Here is a 22,386-nt window from a genome sequence, read left to right as displayed (position 1 = left end):
CGAGTAAGAGTGGGAAAACAAATGTGAATATCATGGACATTTATTTGGAAAGCAGTGGAGTAATGCTATGAATTATTAATATTATACCTCTAATATGTAATACATCATTCACATTCTAGTTAGAAAGCATTCCATAGTGGTTGAGTATGGTGGCTCATGCCTGTATTCCCAGCACTTTGGGAGGCCAAGATGGGAGGATTGCTTGAGCCTAGCAGTTCGAGACCAGCTTGGACAACGAAGTGAGACCTCATCTCTAATAAAAATACAAAAAATTAGCTGGGTGTGGTGGCGTATACCTGTAGTCACAGCTACTCAGGAGGCTGAGGTGGAAGGATCACTTGAGCCATTGATCATGCCCCTGCATTCCTGCCTAGGCAATAGGGCACAAACAAATAAACAAACAAAACAAAACACAACATTCTCCATAGTTAGGATGCTGTGTTGGAAGCTGTACAAGAGAAATTAGTAGTCTAATACCTGTCCTTTAAGACTCATATGTTGTAGCTGCTCCCATACATTGTTAGTGGGATTGTAAAAGGGTACAATTTATTTGGTGAAAAAACAGACACTATATAAAATTTAAAAATGTAACTGCTCTTTAGAATAGCAGTTCTAGGAATTTATCCTTCATATATGCACACACACAAGGATGCCTACTGCAGTATTGTTTGTGGTAGCAGATGACTAGAGGAAACAACCTAAATGTTTTTAATAAAGGACTGATCAAACTATATTATGATATAATCTATATAAGGAAATGCTATTTTCAGTCTTTAGAAAGAATAAAGTAGATATACTTGTATCTTAAATATAACAGTTTTCTGGATATGTTAAGTGAAAAACATTATTAAGTACACTACATTATGGTGCTATTGTGTAAAAGCAAACAAAAACAGGCACAAAACTTCCTGATGCTTTTACCAGATACTAGAAACTGTAATTTCTTCTGAGGTAGGTGGGGTGAGAGGGCAATATACTTTATGTTTTTGAAAATTTTTGTGAAGATTTGCATTCATATATCTTAAAATATGTGAGATATATGCATTTGGGCATACAGTGTTGCTACAAGAGCTTGTACTCACTGATGAGGACTTCTGTGTACATGCTTGGGTATTTGTGCTTTTGAATTTGAAAACTCTGTCAGTTGGTCTTTTTTTGTTTTTTTTTTGGAGATGGAGTCTTGCCTTGTCGCCCAGCCTGGAGTGAAGTGGTGCGATTTCGGCTCACTGCAACCTCCGCCTCCTGGGATCAAGCGATTCTCCTGCCTCAGCCTCCTGAGTAGCTGGGATTACAGGCATCTGCCACCATGCCCGGCTAATTTTTGTGTTTTTAGCAGAAATGGGGTTTCACCATGTTGGCCAGGCTGGTCTTGAACTCCCGACCTTAAGTGATCTGCCTGCCTCAGCCTCCCAAAGTGCTGGGATTACAGGCATGAGCTACCTTGCCTGGCCTGTCAGAGGTCTTTTGACCTGGGAATGAGGAGCATTATTGACCACCACCATTTCCCAGTTGGGTGGATTCGGGTAAGAGAAGATTCAGGTAGCAGCTGAAAAAACCTAGCAAAGACTTTTAAAAGAGTATTTTTAAAAAGTGTTAAGTGGTTAGCATATTCTGCAGTAATAAAGCAGACGGGTTAGACAGAAGGAAAATTAGATGCAGGACTTGAAAGCATTTGAAAGTATAAATGTATGTGGAAATGAGGAACAGAGAAGAGAGTCAAGAGGCTGCAGGCAACTAAAAACATTTACAAACATCTAATCCCTAAATGATACACTTTTGTAAAAAGTCATTTTCCAGACTCTTGAAAAAACAAAATAAAAAAAAGTGGAAGCCCAGATGATAATTTGTGGTTTCTTAAGTAACATAAGAAGAAAATTGCAGGCTGGGCATGATGGCTCATGCCTGTCATCCCAGCACTTTGGGAGACTAAGGCGGGCGGATCACTTGAGTTCAGGAGTTCGAGGCTAGCCTGAATAACGTGGTGAAACCCTGTCTCTACTGAAAATACAAAAATTATCTGGACATGGTGGCACATGTCTATAATCCCAGCTACTTGGGAGGCTGAGGCAGGAGAATCGCTTGAACTTGGGAGGCAGAAGTTTCAATGAGCCAAGATTACGCCACTGCACTCCAGCCTGTGGTTGACAGAGCAAGACTCTGACTTAAATAAGAAAACAAAAGAAAATTGCAAAATGGGGAGTAGAACCTTGTTTTCCTGATTTCCAATCTAACGCTAAGATTATTCCAAGATCACTTGAACCTTGTGGTCAGCATAGGGCATAGCACCTCCCCCCCGCCAAAAAAAAAGAAAACCCAGAAATTAAAAAATTTTTCTTTTAAACTTGATGTATGACAGTTATTTTTTTCTGAACTAATTATATTTTCCCCCATTCAGTCTTGAGGGATAGAGTAGGATTTGGAGTTTTAGCATTGCACTACCATTTCTTTCTGTGAGTCATTGTGGTTCAAGAAAAGAAAGGATAATGAAAATACTAAATGTTGCATATATCCTCTCATTTTGCAACTGTCCTATAATACAGGTAGTGTTCATGTTTTGTTATTTTTATTAGGCTTTCACTGCTAAAGAAAAAATAGGCTCTGGAAAGTTAGATAGTTTGCCTGAGATAATAACTAATGTGTGTCAAAGTTGGCCTTCACAAAATTGAACTCAGATTTTATTTTTTCTTTTCTTTTCCTTTCTTTTTTTTTTTTTTTTTTTTTGTTGAGACGGAGTCTTGCTGTGTCACCCAGTCTGGAGTGCAGTGACGTGATCTCGGCTAACTGCAACCTCCGCCTCCTGGGTTCAAGGAATTCTCCTGCCTCAGCCTCCTGAATAGCTGGGATTACAGATTTGCGCCACTATGCCCAGCTAATTATTGTGTTTTTAGTAGAGACAGGGTTTCACCATGTTGGCCAGGCTGGTCTCGATCTCCTGACCTCGTGATCCACCCACCTCAACCTTCCAAAGTGCTAGGGTTATAGGTGTGAGCCATTGTGCCCAGCAGATTTTCTTTTTTTGGAGACAGAGTCTCGCTCTCTCACCCAGGCTGGAGTGCAGTGGTGCGATCTCTGCTCACTGCAACCTCCAGCTCCCAGGTTCAAGTGATTCTCCTGCCTCAACCTCTGGAGTAGCTGGGATTATAGTTGCTCACCTCCACGCCCGGCTAATTTTTGTATTTTTAGTAGAGACGGGGTTTTGCCATGTTGACCAGACTGTTGAACTCCCGACCTCAGGTGATACATCCGCCTCAGCCTCCCAAAGTTCTGGGATTATAGGCGGGAGCCACCATGCCCAGTGAAGTGTGTGTCTTATGCAAAATTTTGTTAAAGTATTAGAAAGAGGAAAATGAAGTAAGTTTCAAGCTTGGTAGGCATGCATCTATTTATATTATTACCATTTATATTTATATAAATAAATTTTTAAATTTCATTTTATTTTTATTTTTTGGAGGCAGAGCCTCACTGTGTTACCTAGGCTGGTCTCAAACTCCTGCTCTCTAGCAATGCTCCTGCCTCAGCTTTCCCGGTAGTTAGGACTACAGGCATGTACTGCCACACCTAACATTTATATTTTTATAATTATATTTTAGAGATGCTTGGAGCAAATTTGGTGTTTAATACATTGTCTCATTAAACTGAAGAATTTCCGCATTCTAGTGTGGGTCTAGAGCTTGACTATATCTAATATTTGACCTTTGGATTTACACTTTTGCACTGGAAAGTCACTGAGTGGTTCTAAGCAGAGATGTATCATAATCTAATGAGTGTTTTTATTTTTAGTTTTTTTTCTTTTAGCTTCTGATTCTCTGGTTGAAAAAAAAAATTAAATATATTTTTTAGAGAGGGAGTCCTACTGTGTTGCCCAGATTGGTCTTGAACTCCTAGGTTCAGGCGATCCTCCTACCTCAGCCTCCCAAAGTGCTGGGATTACAGGCAAGAGCCACTGTGCTGGGTCGATTTTTTACTTTTATTTTTCTAGACAGGGCTTTGCTCTATCACCCAGGCTGGGAAGAAGTGGCATGATCTCGGTTCACTGTATCCTCGACTTCCTGGGCTCAAGTGATCTTCCCACCTCAGCCTCCTGAGTAGCTGGGGTTACAAGCATGCACCACCACACTTGGTTAATTTTTGTATTTTTTGTAGAGACAGTTTCGCCGTGTTGCCCAGATTGACCTGGGCTCAAGCAATCTGCCCGCCTCGGCCTCCCAAAGTGCTGGGATTATAGGTGTGGGCCACTGTGCCCAGCTCTGTGATGAGTGTTTTTAAAGTGATCCTTTAGGAGAGGGTGTGTGTTAGAGTTGAGGAACATCAGTTTAATTCTAATTAAACACCTGTGGAGAGACCTACATTTAAATGAGAATGCATGTACTTTACAATGAAAAATACCTGTTATTTGAATTGGGTATTCGGGTTGACTGGTAGATTCTTATTTTATTTCAAGATCCTCAGTACTTTTTGACAGCTCCTCAGATGATTATAATAATGCAGCCAGGGGTTGAGAACTACTGGTTTATCTTAGGGAAAGAGGGAGGGATTGGGGTGAGGGGTTAAAACTTGAGAGGAGGTAGAGTGAAAAGCTTTGCAGTTTGGAAAGTGTCACCATCGTTTATGTAGTTTTTTTTGAATTCCTCTTTCATATTCATATGTTCAAATGCCTAGATGTTTTTGATGATGTGAATTTAATAACGTTAAAGTTCCCACTTATCTAGCCTGTTTTTTTCCAGTCTGTTTCTTTTCATAAGAAGTGAAGGAGAATAATGGACGGGGATGACTCCTAATTTGATAAAAATTTGCTAGCATTAACAGAAGATTTAAAAATCCCCCTGCTATGTTTTTTCTTTTCTTTTTTCTTAAGGAGAGGGGCCTCATTCAGTTGCCCAGGCTGGAGTAGAATGGCATGATCATTGCTTACTCAGTCTTGAACTCCTTGGTCTTAAGCTATCCTTTGGCTTCAGCCTCCCTAGTCCCTAGCTGGGACTACAGGCTGCACCATCACACCTGATTTAATTTTTAAACATTTTTTTAGAGATGGCGGGGGGGCGGGTCTCACTATGTTGCCCAGGCTGGTCTCGAATTCCTGGCCTGATGCAGTCCTCCTGCCTCTGGCCTCCCGAGTAGCTGGGATTACCAGTGTGAGCCACCACACTCAGCTTTCCGCCTCTTTTTTTTTTTTTTCTCAGAGATGGAGGTCTTGCTCTGTTGCCCAACTGGTAGTGCTGTGTCTATTCACAGGTGTGATCATAGTGCACTACAACCTCAAGGGATCCTCCCACCTCATCCTCTTGAGTAGCTGGAACTAGAGGTGCCCAGCTCTCTTAAAAACTATTAAAACCACCTTGAAGCCTAGTTTCAGTTGATCCATTAAAAAAATTTATGTGTATATATACACATACACATTCGCTGTGTGTGCTTGTGTCTGTATCTCTGTATGTGCGTAAGCATTCAGAAATTTGAGCAAACCAGCCATACTAATGTCTAGCTACTTAACTGCTTAACTAGAATTCTGGACTAAAATTGATTACTGATACTTCCTATAATTGGGTAGAAAAACATGTAGCTTTTCTTTTCTTTTTTTTTTTTTTGAAACGTAGTCTCACTCTGCCGCCCAGGCTAGAGTGCAGTGGCACAATCTTGGCTCACCGCACCCTCCGCCTCCCGAGTTCAAGCGATTCTCCTCCTCAGCCTCCCGAGTAGCTGGGATTACAGGGACCCGCCACCAAGCCTGGCTAATTTTTTTGCATTTTTAATAGAGATGGGGTTTCGCCATGTTGGCCAGGCTGGTCTCCAACTCCTGACCTCAGGTGATCCGCCTGCCTCTGCCTCCCAAAATGCTGGGATTACAGGCATGAGCCACTGTGCCTGGCTGAACATGTAGCTTTTTTTTTCTTGTTCCAGAATTTTTATGTTTTATTGATATCAAATTGTATCTTTATATTTCTTTTAAGAAGGAAACAAATTTATTTTATTAGAATGAGAGACTTAGAATAGGAGTGAAAGGAATAAAATAACTAAAACTTATCATGGAAGTTTTTTTTTTGTTTTTTAGATTACAATTTATAATCCTGAGTCATTAATTTATTGAGAAGAGGTGTTAGTTACAGCTTAAAAACTTTTTCTTTTTGTGAGTTAACTAGGGACAGCAGAGAAAGTTTGTAGGAGTTTTGAATGGAGAGCACAGTAGTTACAGCAATTATATTGCTGGGATTTAAGCCAATACAGTTTAGGTCTAATGCTTGGTGAATGACCCTGTTGAATGTCATGCCTTAAATATTAAACTCCTTTTTTTTTCTTTTCTATTCATAGTGGTAGTCGCTCTTCTAAAACTTTTAAACCAAAGAAGAACATTCCAGAGGGTTCTCACCAGTATGAGCTCTTAAAACATGCAGAAGCCACACTTGGCAGTGGCAACCTTCGGATGGCTGTCATGCTTCCTGAGGGGGAAGATCTAAATGAATGGGTTGCAGTTAACAGTAAGTAGCCTTTCTATTTCTCAGTAGACTATGAATTAGGATAATAGCCTCATTGTTGATGAGTGTTGGTGCTATCCCTTCTAGGATTTAGTCAGCAAGTTAACACCATAAAAGAGTGATAATCTAACTTTAACCTTCATGTTACTTTATTATTATTTTTTGAGACAGGGTCTCACTCAGTCACCCAGGCTGGAAGGCTGGAGTACAGTGGCACAGTTATGGCTCACTGCAGCCTTGACCACCTGGGCTCAAGCAATCCTCCCACCCTTAGCCTCTAGCATAGCTAGGACTGTAGGCACATACCATCATGCCTAGCTCATTTACAAACATGTTTTAGTAGAGATGGGGCTCTCACTATGTTGTCCAGGATGGTCTTAAACTCCTGACCTCAAGTGATCCTTCTATCTCAGCCTTTCATGGTGCTAGGATTACAGGCACTAGTCACCACATCCAGTCTTGTTATTTTATTTCTGAATATGGAATTTTATGAAACCTTGTTTCCTATTTTAATATAAAGCATAGATTTACTATCTTCATTACAATAATAATTTTTCATTTATCAAACACTGTATAGACATGTCACTCTCCTTTCTACATGGATGATTTTATTTTATCTTTATAACCTTACGATGTAGGTATGATTATTATTTTGGTTTAATAGATTAAGTTGAGATAATTAGTAAATTGCCTAGGTCATATAACTATTAAATGGCAGAGCATGGGCTCAAATATACGGCTGTAGAATTTCAGAGTCTATGGAGTCAACCACTATGGTAAATTGCCTTTTTCAGTGGCACACTCAGTTATTTGTCTAATTGTGCTTTTTTAAATTTTTATTTTGAGATGGAGTCTTGCTCTGTCGCCCAGGCTGGAGTGCAGTGACACGATCTCGGCTCACTGCAACCTCTGCCTCCTGGGTTCAAGTGATTCTTCTGCCTCAGCCTCCTGAGTAGCTGGGATTATAGGCATGCACCACCATGTCCGGCTAATTTTTGTATTTCTAGTAGAGATGGGGTTTCACCATGTTGGTCAGGCTGGTCGCGAACTCCTGACCTTGTGGTCCACCCGCTTCGACCTCCCAAAGTGCTGGGATTACAGGTGTGAGCCACCACGCCCAGCCAATTGTGCTTATTTTTTAAAAAAAGACATCAAGTAGTGATCTTATGAAATTAGTAAAATATTTTTATGAGATGTTCTTAACTCCTACAGAGAATAACATATGAATAGTAATTATATTCTTGAGAATTAAGCCAGAGGAAGTTGAGGAATAAAAGGTTCAGGGTTTTTCAACATTAGTGAAAAAAAAAAAAATTAGAATTTTATAATGGAAGGAAATTGATTTGAATTTAAAATTTTTAAAAGTAAAAATAAAATGAAATTTAATTGAAAGCATACGCAAAATGTCTAGGCTTTAAGAAAATGCAAAACAGTATTTTTCTTATATTTGATGGCCTCTTATTATAATTTGAACTATGTCATGGAATTTATAAATTGAGTGGCCCCTCCTCTAATAACCTTTTAGGAACCAGGAGATTTTATTATGATGTCTTAAAACTTATTGTGACAGCATTTACACAAGAGCCATGTTATTATTATGTGATTATCATCTTGGACCAAGAGAGTCTAGTTATTTGAAATAAAGTGATTTATTTGCTTTATTGATGAGGCCTGTCGTATTTCCAAGATGGTTCTGTGTCATCTCCAAGACGATATTCAGAACAAATCTCCAATATATGTGTATGTTCTTTTTGTACGAATTTGTGCCTTTTTGTAAAATTTGAGAGTTCATTTACTCATGTTTAAAATGTAAGGATGGCTGTATAGAGCTTCTGTAGTACAGTAGATTCTGACTTTTAAATATAAAAGCAAATAATCATTTTCTGTCTGTATTCTGTCTCTTTCTCAGTTGCCACAACTCAGTGTCTGTACCTCCCTTATCTGCTAGGGATACATTCCAAGATGACCAGTGGATTCCTGAAACCGGTGATAGGACTGAACCTTATATACACTGTGTTTTTTCCTGTACACCACATACCTATGATAAAGCTTAATTCATAAAGCTTAATTTAAAATTTATTAAAGATTAATTTAAAATTAAGCACAACAAGAGGTTAACAACTATTAATAAAATAGAACAGTTACAATTATACTGTAGTAAAAATTATGTGAATATGGTCTCTCTCTTTCAAAATAATCTTATTGTGCTTTACTTAACCCTTCTTGTAATCCTTCACTCTGATAACCAAGGTGGCTACTATAAGTGATTAATGGGCACGTATACAGCTAGACAGAGGGATGATTCACATCCCAAGTGGATGGAGTGAGATGGTGTGAAATTTCATCACGTTACTCAGAATGGCACACAATTTAAAACTTACATATTGTTTATTTCCGAAAATTTCCATTTAATATTTTCAGCCCGTGGTTGATCACAGGTAACTGAAACCATGGATAGTGAAACCACAGATAAAGGGGGACTACTGTACTACTGAAACACCTAGAACTTTGAGAACTTTTAAAATTTCACAGTAATTCTATGATTTTACTACAGCTGGACACAGATTGCTCTGGACTGTAGCATTAGAACATCTGCTTAAGATATACTCTGCTTTGAAAATACAGCATTTAACTGAAGTGTTGGACTGTAAAATTTTCCTTATTTATAGTAATCTTCCCAAATGACACTTGATGAAGTAGGTGAATAGGGTTGGAGTCAGGACAGGTACTTCCACTCACTGGCAGTGATTCAGTAAACATTTCAGGTTCATAAAAGAGTAAAGGGAATTATTGAAAAGATTTATATCCAAATGATAGGTGAGAGTATAATTACTTAGCTAATACAGGAGAAAAATAGAATAATAAAAAATAATCCTAAAGAATATAAGGAGAGACTGGGTGCATTGGCTCACGCTATAATCCCAGCATTTTGGGAGGCCGAGGTGGGAAGATTACTTGAGGCCAGGAGTTTGAGACTAGCCTGGGCAAGACCTGTCTCTATAAAAATATAAAATAAAATAAATTAGCTGCGAGTGGTGGTTCACATCTGTAATCCTAGCTATTCCAGAGGCTGAGGTGGGAGGATGGCTCGAGCCCAGGAGTTCGAGGTTAGCCTGGGCAGCATAGGGAGACCTCTTCTCTAAACTAATAAAATAAAAATTTACCCACCAAGGACTCTTGCATTCATAACTGTAGTTGAGATCTCTCCCCAGGCTTCACGAATTAGTCAGAACTCTACCTGATAACACTATTTTGATGTCTAAATGTGATTTCAAAGTGAACATGTTCAAAAAGGAACACAGAAAAATATAATTGAAGTTATGAAAGTTACCAGTGGTCCATATAAATAGAATCAACTGATCTTGACAAAGAAGAAAAGGCAATTCAGCGGAGAAAGGATTATTTTTTCAACAAATGGCGGTGAACACTGGGACATCCAGATGCAGAAACATAAATCTAGACACAGATTTACACCTTTCAGAAAAATTAACATGAATTGAATGATAGACCTAAAAATACAACACAATACTATAAAACTTGGAAAAAAAAAAAAACAACACAGGAGAAAAATCTATGTGACCTTGCATTTGGTGATGAGTTTCTACATACAAAACCAAAAGTGTGCTTTTAAAAGAAAAAATAAATTAGACCTCATGAAAATTTAAGAGGCCAGGCACAGTGGCTCACGTCTCTAATCCCAGCATTTTGGGAGTAGGCCACGTGGGCGGATCACTTGAGCTCAGGAGTTCAAGACCATCCTGGCCAAAATGATGAAACCCCATCTCTACTAAAAATACAAAAAAAAATTAGCCAGGCATGGTGGTGCATCCCTGTAGTTCCAGCTGCTTGGCAGGCTGAGGCATGAAAAAATCCGTGGTCATAATGGGAGATTTTAACAATCCTCTTTCAGTAACAGATCGAAAATGCAGAAGAAAAAATCAGTAAGGAGTTAGAAAAATTTGAGCACCATGATTAACAAACTTGACCTAGAAGCACATGACCTAAGCATCTAAGAGTATATATATGTACAATTTCAAAAATGGAAACCAATACATTCTCTGACCATGGTAGAATCTCACTAGAAAGCAGTAGTAAACAGAAATCTCTATATGTTTGGAAAAAGCAAATCTCAATGAAAATTAGAAAATATTTTGAACTGAAATTTGGTGATGAAAATACTATATATGGAAACTTGTGGGATATATTATAGCTAAAGCTGTGTTAGAGGAAATTTAGAGCCTTACATAAACACATATATTAGAAAAGAAAAGGCCGGGCGCGGTGGCTCACACCTGTAATCTCAGCACTTTGGGAGGCCCAGGCGGGCAGATCACAAGGTCAGGAGATGGAGACCATCCTGGCTAACACAGTGAAACCCCATCTCCACTAAAAATACAAAAAATTAGCCGGGTGTGGTGGCGGGCGCCTGTAGTCCCAGCTACTTGGGAGGCTGAGGCAGGAGAATGGTGTGAACCGGGGAGGCGGAGCTTGCAGTGAGCAGAGATCTCCCCACTGCACTCCAGCCTGGGCGACAGAGCAAGACTCTGTCTCTTAAAAAAAAAAAAAAACAAAGAAAAGAAAAAATATTAAAAGTTAATGAACTAAGCATCATTCTCCTAGGTTGGAAAACCAACAGCAAATTAAATGCAAAGAAAGTTAAAAGAGGCGAGGCCGGGTGCAGTGGTTCATACCTGTAATTCCAGCACTTTGGGAGGCCAAGGTGGGTGGATCACCTGAGATCAGAAGTTCGAGACAAGCCTGGCCAACATGGCGAAACCCCATCTCTACTAAAAATACAAAAATTAGCTGGGCGTGGTGAGGCGTGCCTCTAGTCCCAGCTGCTTGGGAGGCTGAGGCAGGAGAATTGCTTGAACCCAGGAGGCGGAGGTTGCAGTGAGCTGAGATTGTGCCATTTCTCTCCAGCTTAGGCAACAAGAGTGAAACTCCATCTCAAAAAAAAAAAAAAAAAAAGTTAAAAGAGGTTATTAGTAAAGAACAGAAGTTAATAAAATAGAAAATAAACATAAAATGGAATCAGGCTGGGCATGGTGGCTCATGCCTATAATCCCAGCACTTTGGGAGGCGGAGGTGGGTGGATCTCTTGAGGTCAGAAGTTCAAGAGTAGCCTGGCCAAAATGGTGAAACGTGAGACTTCATCTCAAAAAAAATAATTCTTTGAAAAGTCTAAAAATTTATAACTCCTGGTAAGATTGATCAAGAAAAAAATATTTTAATATTTTTTTTTTTTTTTTTTTTTTGAGACGGAGTCTCGCTCTGTCGCCCAGGCTGGAGTGCAGTGGCCGGATCTCAGCTCACTGCAAGCTCCGCCTCCCGGGTTCACGCCATTCTCCTGCCTCAGCCTCCCGAGTAGCTGGGACTACAGGCGCCCACCACCTCGCCCGGCTAGTTTTTTGTATTTTTTTAGTAGAGACGGGGTTTCACCGTGTTAGCCAGGATGGTCTCGATCTCCCGACCTCGTGATCCGCCCATCTCGGCCTCCCAAAGTGCTGGGATTACAGGCTTGAGCCACCGCGCCCGGCCAAAAATATTTTAATATTTTAAAAATATTTAAAATATTAATTATTTAATAATATCTGAAAGCACAAATAACCAATATCAGGAATAAAAAAGGAAATACACACCAGATCTTACATAACATTAAAAGTTGTAAGAGAATATTCTTTATTTAAAGTTGTAAGAGAATATTGTGAACAAGTTACAGATTTATCCCAATAAATTTGAAAGTTTAACTGAAATAATCAAATTCTTATAAAAATTCCACTGATCAAAGTTAACACTAGAATAAAAAATCTGAATAATCTTATAACTTAAAAAAAATTGCAATCTATATAAAAACCTTGCCACAATAGTATGTCCATGAAACATTTAAGGAAGAAATAACACCAGTGTTTGACTCTTATAAAGAATGGGAAAATATATTAGTTTTATGAGTTCTACATGAACATTAGAAGAAAGGGAACTAGGTCATCTAACTTTTGAAATGAATGTAGATAATAAAAATGTTAGTGAGTTGAATCTAGTAACATTTTAAAAGTGTATATAATTCATTGTGACTAAGTTGAGTTTATTCCAGAAATACAAAGATTAGTTTAACATCTGAGGGGCCTCAGGTTGTGGCTTATGCCTGTAATCCCAGTACTTCGGGAGGCCAAGGTGGAAGGATTACTTGAGGCCAGGGGGTTCAGATCAGCTTAGGCAATATAGTGAGTCACACAATTTTTTTTTTTTTTTTTTGAGGCGGAGTTTTGCTCTTGTTGCCCAGCCTGGAGTGCATTGGCACCATCTCGGCTCACTGCAACCTCTGCCTCCCAGATTCAAACGATTCTTCTGCCTCAGCCTCCCGGGTAGCTGGGATTACAGGCATGTGCCACTGTGCCCGGCTACTTTTATATTTTTAGTAGAGATGGGGTTTCTCCGTGTTGGTCAGGCTGGTCTTGAACTCCTGACCTCAGGTGATCCACCTGTATCAGCTTCCCAAAGCGCTGGGATTACAGGCGTGAGCCACCGCGTGGGCTAAATCCCACTATTTATAAAAAATTTTAAAAGTTAACCAGCTGTGGTGTTGCATGCCTGTAGTCCTAATTACTCAAGGAGGTTGAGGCGGGAGGATTGTTTGAACCCAGGAGTTTGAGGCTCCAGTGAGCTCTGACTGCACCCCGGGCGTGGGCAATAGAGTGAGGTCCTACCTCAAAAAAAAAAAAACAAATTAGAAAAAAAATGTAAATTGGTCATTGTAATTCACTGCATTAACCAAAATCAAGGAGAAAAAAAAATCATATCACAGCAATACATGCAGAAAAACCATTTGTTAAAATTCAAAATCAATTCATAATAAAAGGGTTATCAAGTAATAGATGAGACCTTCTTCTGATAAAGCATATCTATTTGCAGAATAGCTATAACAGTATAATAGTAAATGTTGAAATTTTTTCTTAATTTAGGAAAGAGTGGAGGATATCTGCCACCAATATGTTACTGGAGTCCTTTTTTTTCTTTTCTTTTTTTTTTTTTTGAGATGGAGTCTTGCTCTGTCACCCAGGCTGGAGTACAGTGGCGTGATCTCGGCTCACTGCAGCCTCTGCCTCCTGGGTTCAAGCAGTTCCCCTGTCTCAGCTTCCTGAGTAGCTGGGACTACAGGTGCACACTGCCATGTCTGGCTAATTTTTGATATTTCAGTAGAACAATGTGGTTTCACCATATTGTTCAGGCTGGTCTCGAACTCCTGACCTCAGATGGTCCACCCGCCTTGGCCTCCCAAAGTGTTGGGATTACAGGCGTGAGCCACCGCACCTGGCCAGTTACTGGAGTCTTAACCAATTCAGTAAGGCAAGAAAAATAATAAAAAATATACTGACTGGAAAGGAAGAAATAATTATTCTTTTCATTTATAGCCAATGAAAGTAAGTATGTTGATTGGTCTGAAAATCCCTTTTTGGAAAAGAAAATATGTTGAAAATCTAAAAGTCCATGATTATTATTACTAATAGATGAATTTAATGAGGTGGTCAGCTCTTGGGTCAATATAAAGTTATGAATATCTCATCACCAGGAAATAAAGGCCAAAAGAAAATGAACAAAAAGTAAAAAAAAAATAGCATCAAAAATATCAACCTAGGGAGAAATCTAATGAAACCTGAAAACTATTCCTTTATGATTAGTGTATTTTGTTCTCTTTTTTTAAAATTAAATTTTTATGTTTTTGAGGGAGTTTTGCCCTGTCATCCAGGTTGGAGTGCAGTGGCACGATCATGGCTCACTGCAGCTTTGAAATTCCCTGGCTCAAGTGACCCTCCCACTTCAGCCTACTAGAGTGTTCCAGAGTGCTGGGATTACAGGCATGACCACCATGCCCAGCTAATTTATTTATTATTTAATTTTTTGTAGTGACGGGATTTTACTGTGTTGCCCAGGGTGGTCCCAAACTCTGGGGCTCAAGTGATCCTCCCCAGGCCTTGGTCTCCCCAAGTGCTGGGGTTACAGGTGTGAGCCATCATGCCTGGCCTATGCTCTTTTTAAACTTAATTGTCTTACCTTTCACATTTAGAGGTACAGTCTACTTGGAATTGCTTTTTGGGTATGACATGAGTGAAGAGTCTAATTTTATTTGATTTCATTTTGTTTATTTATTTTTTTGAGATGGAGTTTCGCTCTTGTTGCCCAGGCTGGAGTGCGATGACACAATCTCAGCTCACTGCAACCTCCGCCTCCCAGGTTCAAGCGATTCTCCTGCCCCAGCCTCCCAAGTAGCTGGGATTACAGGCATGTGCCACCATACCAGGCTAATTTTGTATTTTTAGTAGAGACAAGGTTTCTCCATGTTGATCATGGCTGGTCTTGAACTCCAAACCTCAGGTGATCCGTCTGCCTTAGCCTCCCAAAGTGCTGGAATTACAGGTGTGAGCCACTGCTCCCGGCCTCATTTTACTTTATTTTTTTGAGACAAGGTCTCATTCTTTGGCTCAGACTGGAATGCAGTGGCGAGATCATAGCTCACTATAGCCTGGAACTCCTGGGCTCAAGCAATTCTCCTGTCTTAGCCTTCTGAGTGGTGTGGCTTGGACTGCAGGAGAACACCACCATACTTGGCTAATTTTTAAAATATTTTTTGCAGAGGTGGGGTCTTGCTATGTTCCCCAGGCTGGTCTTGAACTCCTGGCCTCAAGCCATTCTCTTGCCCCAGTCTCCCAAAGTGCTGGGATTACAGGTGTGAGCCACCTGTGCCTGGCCAGGTTTTGTTTTTTCCCGATAGCAATAACCAGTTGACTCAGAAATATTTATGAAAACATTGTCCTTTGCTCATTCTGCAGTGATGGCTATGCCATAAATCAAATGTTTCATCTATGTTCACATCTGTTTCTGTAATTGCCTAGGTCTCTCTTCTGTTCCATTGGTCTACTAAAATTATACTGTTTTATTCATTGTGCTTTATAAATCTTAGTACTTACCTTAGTTTTTGTTCTGAGACATATTCTGTCACGCAGGCTGGAGTGCAGTAATGTGATCATGGCTCACTGCAGCCTAACTTCTGGGCTCAGGGAGTCCTCCCACCTCAGCCTCCTGTCTAGCTGGAACCACAGGCATTCACCACCATGCCCAACTAATTTTATTTTTATTTTTATTGGCAGAGACGAGGTCTCAGTGTGTTTCCCAGGCTGGTCTTGAATTCTTGGGCTCGAGCGATTCTCCAGCCTTGACCTGTGAATGTGTTGGGATTACAGGTGTGATGCATCGTGCCCAGCCTGGTTCATCTTTAAGAATGTGTTGGATATTCTTGCCTTGTTGCATTTTCAAATAAATTTTAGCCTTTTTGGGGCCTACGGAATGGCATCCCACTATCATTTCAATTTGTAGTTCCGTGATTACCAACATCTCTTCATAGGACATTTGACCACCTGGAAATTTCTTTTGTGAAGTGACAGTTTAAAACTGTCTCACAGTTTTCAGCTGTGTTGTCTTTTTCTTATTGATCTATATGAGTTCTTTATATATTCTAGATAAAAGATTTCTGTTGTTTGTATATGTTGCAAATAATTTCTTCCTCTCTGTGCTTGCCGTTTTGCTCTCAAGGGAGTTGTTTGATAAACACAAGCTCCTCATTTCAGTGTATTGAGACTTCTGTGTATGGTTTTCACCTGTTCTTTGTAGGGGAAAGAACACTGATAAGCCTATTCTGTTCAAGTACAATAAAATTTCATTTTAAATTTAGCCATTTTGTTTTACTTACAACTGATATTTGCTTTACAGCTGTGGATTTCTTCAATCAGATCAACATGCTTTATGGAACCATCACAGACTTCTGTACAGAAGAGAGTTGCCCAGTGATGTCAGCTGGCCCAAAGTAAGACATAGTTAATGATCGGTTTCTTATTTTTACATTATTTTACGGTTCTTAGAGAAGAATGGCGTTTCTGACCATGTAATTTTTTGCTACTTAACATCTCTTTCTGAGGTTTGCAGTGACTGTTAATCTAGATTCCTCAGATTGGGCTTTGTGACTCTCCATCCTGCCTTTTCTCTGTTTGCTTATGTGTCTTCTCTGGTCTATCCTAACTGGATTACTGGAAATACCTTGCTATTCCCTCCGTTACTTACATTCTCTGGAAGCTTGCTTATTCTCTTCTTCTCTTGGACATTTTTCTTCTCTCCCATTTCACTCCTGTCATTTTCTGTCAATATTTCAAAAAATCTTACTGATCTTCATGTCTTTTTTCAAATACTTCTCTGTCACAGCCTTCTGATTTCATCAGACTGTTTAACTTTTTTACCTTTGTAATGATATTTTTTTGTTATATTTCTTACACTATTCATACATGTTCTATTTAACCGGTTGGATTTTTTCTTCTTTTAATTCCCTTTTGGTGCAAGGACAGAGCTTGCTACCTTGTTTTAACATCCAAAAAATGTGGGTTGAATCAGTACATTTTGGAAACTGGCTTTTATTATTACTTCTACTAATAATAACAATGGCAGTTACCATTTCTTCAGTGGTACCTAAATGTAAGGCCTTTCATATATATTTTTTACCTCATATGTCAACATTCATTATAAAAATATTGCTCTATGCATTGCCATAGACTCAAAGAATTTAGTCAAATGATCAAAGAGCCCGTAACAGAAGTATAATATTGTAGCTCAGGAAAGATATGGAGATACCATGTGAAGACGTAAAATAAGTTGGCAGTTCTCAGTAAAGAGAAAGGAAGATCACACTAGCAAAGACACAAAGCTGTATTTGAACCTTCACTTCTTTCTAGCCCGTGGAGATGAGTATAGCTGCAGAGCTATTCAAAATCTAGTGTCTGTCAATTCCCTTCCTCCATTTAGACCTCTTCCTACAGCAGTATGTTTGTGGTTTTTACCCGTCACGGGACTGTTTACTTTGGAGCAACGTCTTCTGTGGAGTTTGTGTGGGGTTTGTAGTTGCAGGTGCGTCTTTTGTTCTCTTCTCACCCTACTTGAACTTGTATGAACTGTCGTACTCCCCATCTTGCCTGTTTGAAAAGTCTAGTCAAGATAGCCCCTTTAAAAAATAATGTCGTTTAGGCTGGACATGGTGGCTCACGCCTACAATCCCAGCACTTTGAGAGGCTGAGACTGGCAGATCATCACCTGAGGTCAGGAGGTTGAGAGCAACCTGGGCACCGTGGTGAATCTCGTCTCTACTAAAAATAGAAAAATTAGCTGGGCGTGGTGGTGCACATCTGTAATCCCAGCTACTCAGGAGGTTGAGGCACGAGAATCACTTAAACCTGGGAGGTGGAGGTGAGGTTGCAGTGAGCTGAGATCGTGCCACCGCACTCCAGCCTGACTGATAGAGTGAGACTCTGTCTCAAAAAAAAAGTGATTTAAAGACATAGGTGTCTCCTAATTTTATCGTCAAAGGTAGAGTGTGAATTTCTGTTACTTGTTATTTTGGGAAGATTTCTTAGAGGAACGGGGGCATTTAGAAATGAAATACTTTTGGAAAACTAGTATTAGTATTAATTCTTGTCAATATTACTGATGTTCACTTTGGTTAAGCTTCACTTGTGAAAATAGATGTTTTTAGTTTTTCTATTCTATGGTCAGTTTTACCTTGAGAAATTAAATAGCACTGCCTTCTAAGAAGGCCAGTTCTTCTGGCGTGAGAGCTGTTTGTCTCTGTTCCTGTATGCATGCATGCGTGCGTACATAACGTTAAAGCTGTGTGGTCTCCTGCCTGCCTGCTTCCCTCTCTTTCTCTTCTTTCTCCTCCTTTTCCTTCCTTTCTCCCTCCTCCTGTTTCTTCTTTCTCTACATCCCTTTTCTTCTTCCTTCTCTTCTTGTCTCCCTTCCTCCCTCCCTTCCTTTCTCCTTTTTTTTTTTGATTTTCTCCCTTCCTCCCTCCCTTCCTTTCTCCTTTTTTTTTTTTGAAGGGGGAGAATCTTGACATTTCCTAGTCGTTAGTACTAAGAAGATGTAGTAGTTGTCATAGTTCTTCATTTTTACCAGCAGATGAAGGATTGTGCCTAGGAGAGGCATTTGTTAATACTTAATAAATGCTAAGCCCCTTGCAAAGTAGTATTGAATCATGGCTCATAGAACTTTGTTCTCAGATACTGTTTTTTAAATTTTTATTTTATTTTTTTTGAGACAGAATCTTGCTCTGTTGCCCAGGCTAGAGTGCAGTGGTGCGATCTTGGTTTACTGCAACCTCTGCATCCTTGGTTCAAGAGATCTTCCTGCCTCAGCCTCTTTGAGTAGCTGGGATTACAGGATTATGTCACCATACCCGGCTGTTTTTGTATTTTTCATATAGACAGGATTTCATCATGTTGACCAGGCTGGTCTCAAACTCCTGACCTCAAATGATCTGCCCTCCTCGGCCTCCCAAAGTGCTGGGATTACAGGGGTGAGCCACTGCGCCTGGCCCTCAGTTACTGATTTTTATTATTATTAAAAAAGAAATTGTGCATTGGAGTTTGCAGTTTACCAGTTCATGCTGTGATGACAGAAATACATTTCAAAGAGAATAGTCTGTCAAAGCTAGAATGAGAAAGGCACCGCGGCAAAATAGAGCTACAGAATGAAGAAAGTCATCGTAAATATAAACACAATGAAAGAAAAAGAAGAGATTAGGGAGTCATAGTTGTAAACTCTAAAGGTCTAAGCAATATACAATTATTTTATTTTTCAAAAAGCCTTAGGATATAGATAGTTAATATTTTTAAAAAACACTTCAGAATATTGAAAATGATTCTTTGGTTTACCTTGTCTGTTTCTGATTTTTACATTTAAATATAAATGTGAAACATCTGAAAATGATTGACAAGATGAAAAACATGATTGTGAGGGAAAGTTAAAAATGTTAAAGTTTCTTCACATAAGGTAGTAAACATGCTTGTGCCCCTGTCTCTTAAGAATAATTACAGTCGGCCAGGCACGGTGGCTCACGCTTGTAATCCCAGCACTTTGGGAGGCCGAGGTGGGTGGATCATGAGGTTAGGAGATCGAGACCATCCTGGCTAACACGATGAAACCCCATCTCTACTAAAAATACAAAAAATTAGCCGGGCGAGGTGGCAGGTGCCTGTAGTCCCAGCTACTCGGGAGGCTGAGGCAGGAGAATGGTGTGAACCCGGGAGGCGAGGCTTGCAGTGAGCCGAGATCGTGCCACTGCACTCCAGCCTGGGCGACAGCAAGACTCCGCCTCAAAAAAAAAAAAAGAATAATTACAGTCTGGGGATGGTGGCTCACACCTGTAATCTCAGCATTTGGGAGGCCAAGGTGAGAGGATTGCTTGAGCCCAGGAGTTCAAGGGTGCAGTGAGCTATGCTTGTGCCACTGTACTTCAGCCTAAGCTACAGAGCAAGATCCTGTCTCAAAAAAAAAAAAAGCATAATGATGGCTAAAATCTTACCATTCATGGTCTTTATCTCCTAAGAGGAGCAAACAAGGAGATACAATAGGCTTAAATTGCACAAAGAACTTTAGTATTATATTAGAAAGAATCTTTTGACTGTGAAAGTGATTAAACAGTAAAAACAATATCAAGAGGTGTTGGAAAGTATCTCCTTGGAGACCTTCAAAATGGACTTGATAGTCATCCCTGTTGCCCCACTTTTGGCAGTAAGGTTGTCTACAGAATGTTTAATTCAGGTATATCCTGTTTAATATTATTGTTCAGGTATAAGTAGTTCTGATTAAATAGAAAGCATCCTCACTTATCCTATCCAGAGATAATTGTTATTGTTTAAAATATCCTGTAGTATTTTTCTTTTATATATTGTCATCTCCTTTCCCAGGCTAACTGACCTATCATTTAGCCCAAATCTGGGGACAAGGGTAGAATTGAATCAAAGGGAGAGAGGTTAAGCAGCAGAAGTAACCTTTTGGAAACTAAAATACTAAATGCTAGTTTAGAGATTTTTCCACTTTGGAATTTCACTTGTATGCATCTTCCTTATCTCAAAATTCAGGGGATGTGTGTGTATGTGTGTAACTCTTTTAGGGTTTTGTGTTTTTTTTTTTTTTTTTGAGACGGAGTCTCGCTCTGTTGCTCAGGCTGGGATGGGCACCATCTTGGCTCACTGCAACCTCTGCCTCCCTGAGTCAAGCGATTTCTGGCTAATTTTTATATTTTTAGTAGAGACAGGGTTTCACCATATTGGCCAGGCTGGTCTTGAACTCCTGACCTCAAGTGATCCGCCCGCCTCAGCCTTCTGAAGTGCTAGAATTACAGGTGTGAGCCACCTTGCCTGGCCTCTTTTAGGGTACTTATCATACCGTTTTTACGTCTTCACTTTTGAGGCTGTCCTTTCTACTAGCCTATTTTCCTTGAGAGTAGGGAAAGTGTCTGTCTTTCATTTTAGTGTTTCTTGTTCTTAGTATCTTTTACATGGAAGGTGCATATTAGATGTTTATTGAATCAAAGGATGGTGGTGTTCTGCTAATACCAAAAGCCTTTATTTGGGTTGCAAATTTTCTTTGGACCTTCTTTAAAGACATGTTTAGCTCTTCAGCCAAATGTACTCAAATATGAAATCATTCTCATCCTCATTAATCTTATTTTGGTGCTTCTGTGTCATTCTCTATCGTTAACCGAAAATTTAAAACCCCAAGTTAAAAAGAATTGTACTGCATAAGGAGAAGTGGTTTTTAAGGAAGAAAAACAACCATAAAGTACAATAGTAGTCATCATAGAACTAGGAAGTAAACTAGTTTTTCTACTACAATAATATGTGATTCTAAAATATAAATGCTGTTTATGACAGCTGTGCAGAAAAATTCAGACATGTGAGGAGAGCATAGAAACACAAAACATGAGTTTGTTGGGATCTACTTAGTTTGAATTGTGATAAATGCAAAGTAGTCCATTGGATATTTAAAAATATATCTTTATTAGGAGGAGCAGAGTATTGAAAACATGTCTGTGTGTACATTAGTAATATAGATACATAAAATATATACACTGTGTATAGGCATATACTAATCTTCTGTGTGCTTTTTATCTCTCCAATGCAGATATGAGTATCATTGGGCAGATGGAACGAACATAAAGAAACCTATAAAGTGCTCTGCACCAAAGTATATTGATTACTTGATGACTTGGGTTCAGGACCAGTTGGATGATGAGACGTTATTTCCATCAAAAATTGGTATAATTATTTTTTGTAATTGGGATCCATCATGATTTATCTATTATATGTTTATAGAATTTTCCTCCCTTTTTCCACTATATCTAGTTGGAGAGTTCTTTATGGCTGTGTTGATGTGTGTATATGTTATGCACCTCCCAAGAAGAGGCACAAAAGTTTGTTAACACAGTGGTAAAATAAGCAAGTGATCCTGTGTGAATTGAGCTTTCCCCCTTTAACTTAGTGCTTTTAAATGCATAATTAGCTGAAAGGATAGGTATATTAGAAAATAAATGATCTCCCTCTCTTAAGGTAATTATTTTTTGATGATATTCTAGATTAAAGTATCACTGAGTTTATTTTCAGACAATGATAGTTTTTTTTTAATACTTTAAAAAACAATTATGATCATCATTGAGAATAAACTTACTTTCCTGAAGTAAAGGAAAGGCTTAAAAAGCCCTTTCAGTAGAAAGTTCTAGCTGGAGGGTTATTCCTATTCCAGGAACCATGGTAAAGTACCATATGTAACATATATTTCCAATCTTATGCACTTAAAGGTGTTTATCTTTTTCAAACCAAATTTATCATGAACATTAAGGTAAACCCTCTATTTTATTATATTATATTATATTATATTTTGTTTTGTTTTATTTATTTTAATCTAATTTATTTAGACAGAGTCTCTGTCACCCAGACTGGAGTTCAGTGGCGTGATCTCGGCTCACTGCAACCTCCACCTCCCAGGTTAAAGTGATTCTTCTGCCTCAGCCTCCCAAGTAACTGGGACTACAGACGTCTGC

The 22,386-nt window shown here is 39.2% G+C and overlaps 1 protein-coding gene across 5 annotated transcripts in view; it reads left to right on the top strand.

Moving 5' to 3' along the window:
* The window catches only part of MOB1B (MOB kinase activator 1B), an 82,204-nt gene that overhangs the window by 47,326 nt on the left and 12,492 nt on the right, over positions 1-22,386 (top strand). For all 5 annotated transcript variants that reach the window (XM_005555115.4, XM_045392514.2, XM_005555113.4 and 2 more), the window contains 3 exons: positions 6,304-6,470; positions 16,233-16,326; positions 21,471-21,604. In XM_005555115.4, the coding sequence (XP_005555172.1) occupies positions 6,304-6,470; positions 16,233-16,326; positions 21,471-21,604 (395 nt within the window). The remainder of the gene's footprint in view (positions 1-6,303; positions 6,471-16,232; positions 16,327-21,470; positions 21,605-22,386) is intronic.

Source organism: Macaca fascicularis, chromosome 5, assembly GCF_037993035.2.
Source record: "Macaca fascicularis isolate 582-1 chromosome 5, T2T-MFA8v1.1".
NCBI lineage: Eukaryota > Metazoa > Chordata > Mammalia > Primates > Cercopithecidae > Macaca > Macaca fascicularis.
Note: the sequence above shows the minus strand (reverse complement) of the source record. Positions and strands in the feature narration are given on the sequence as shown.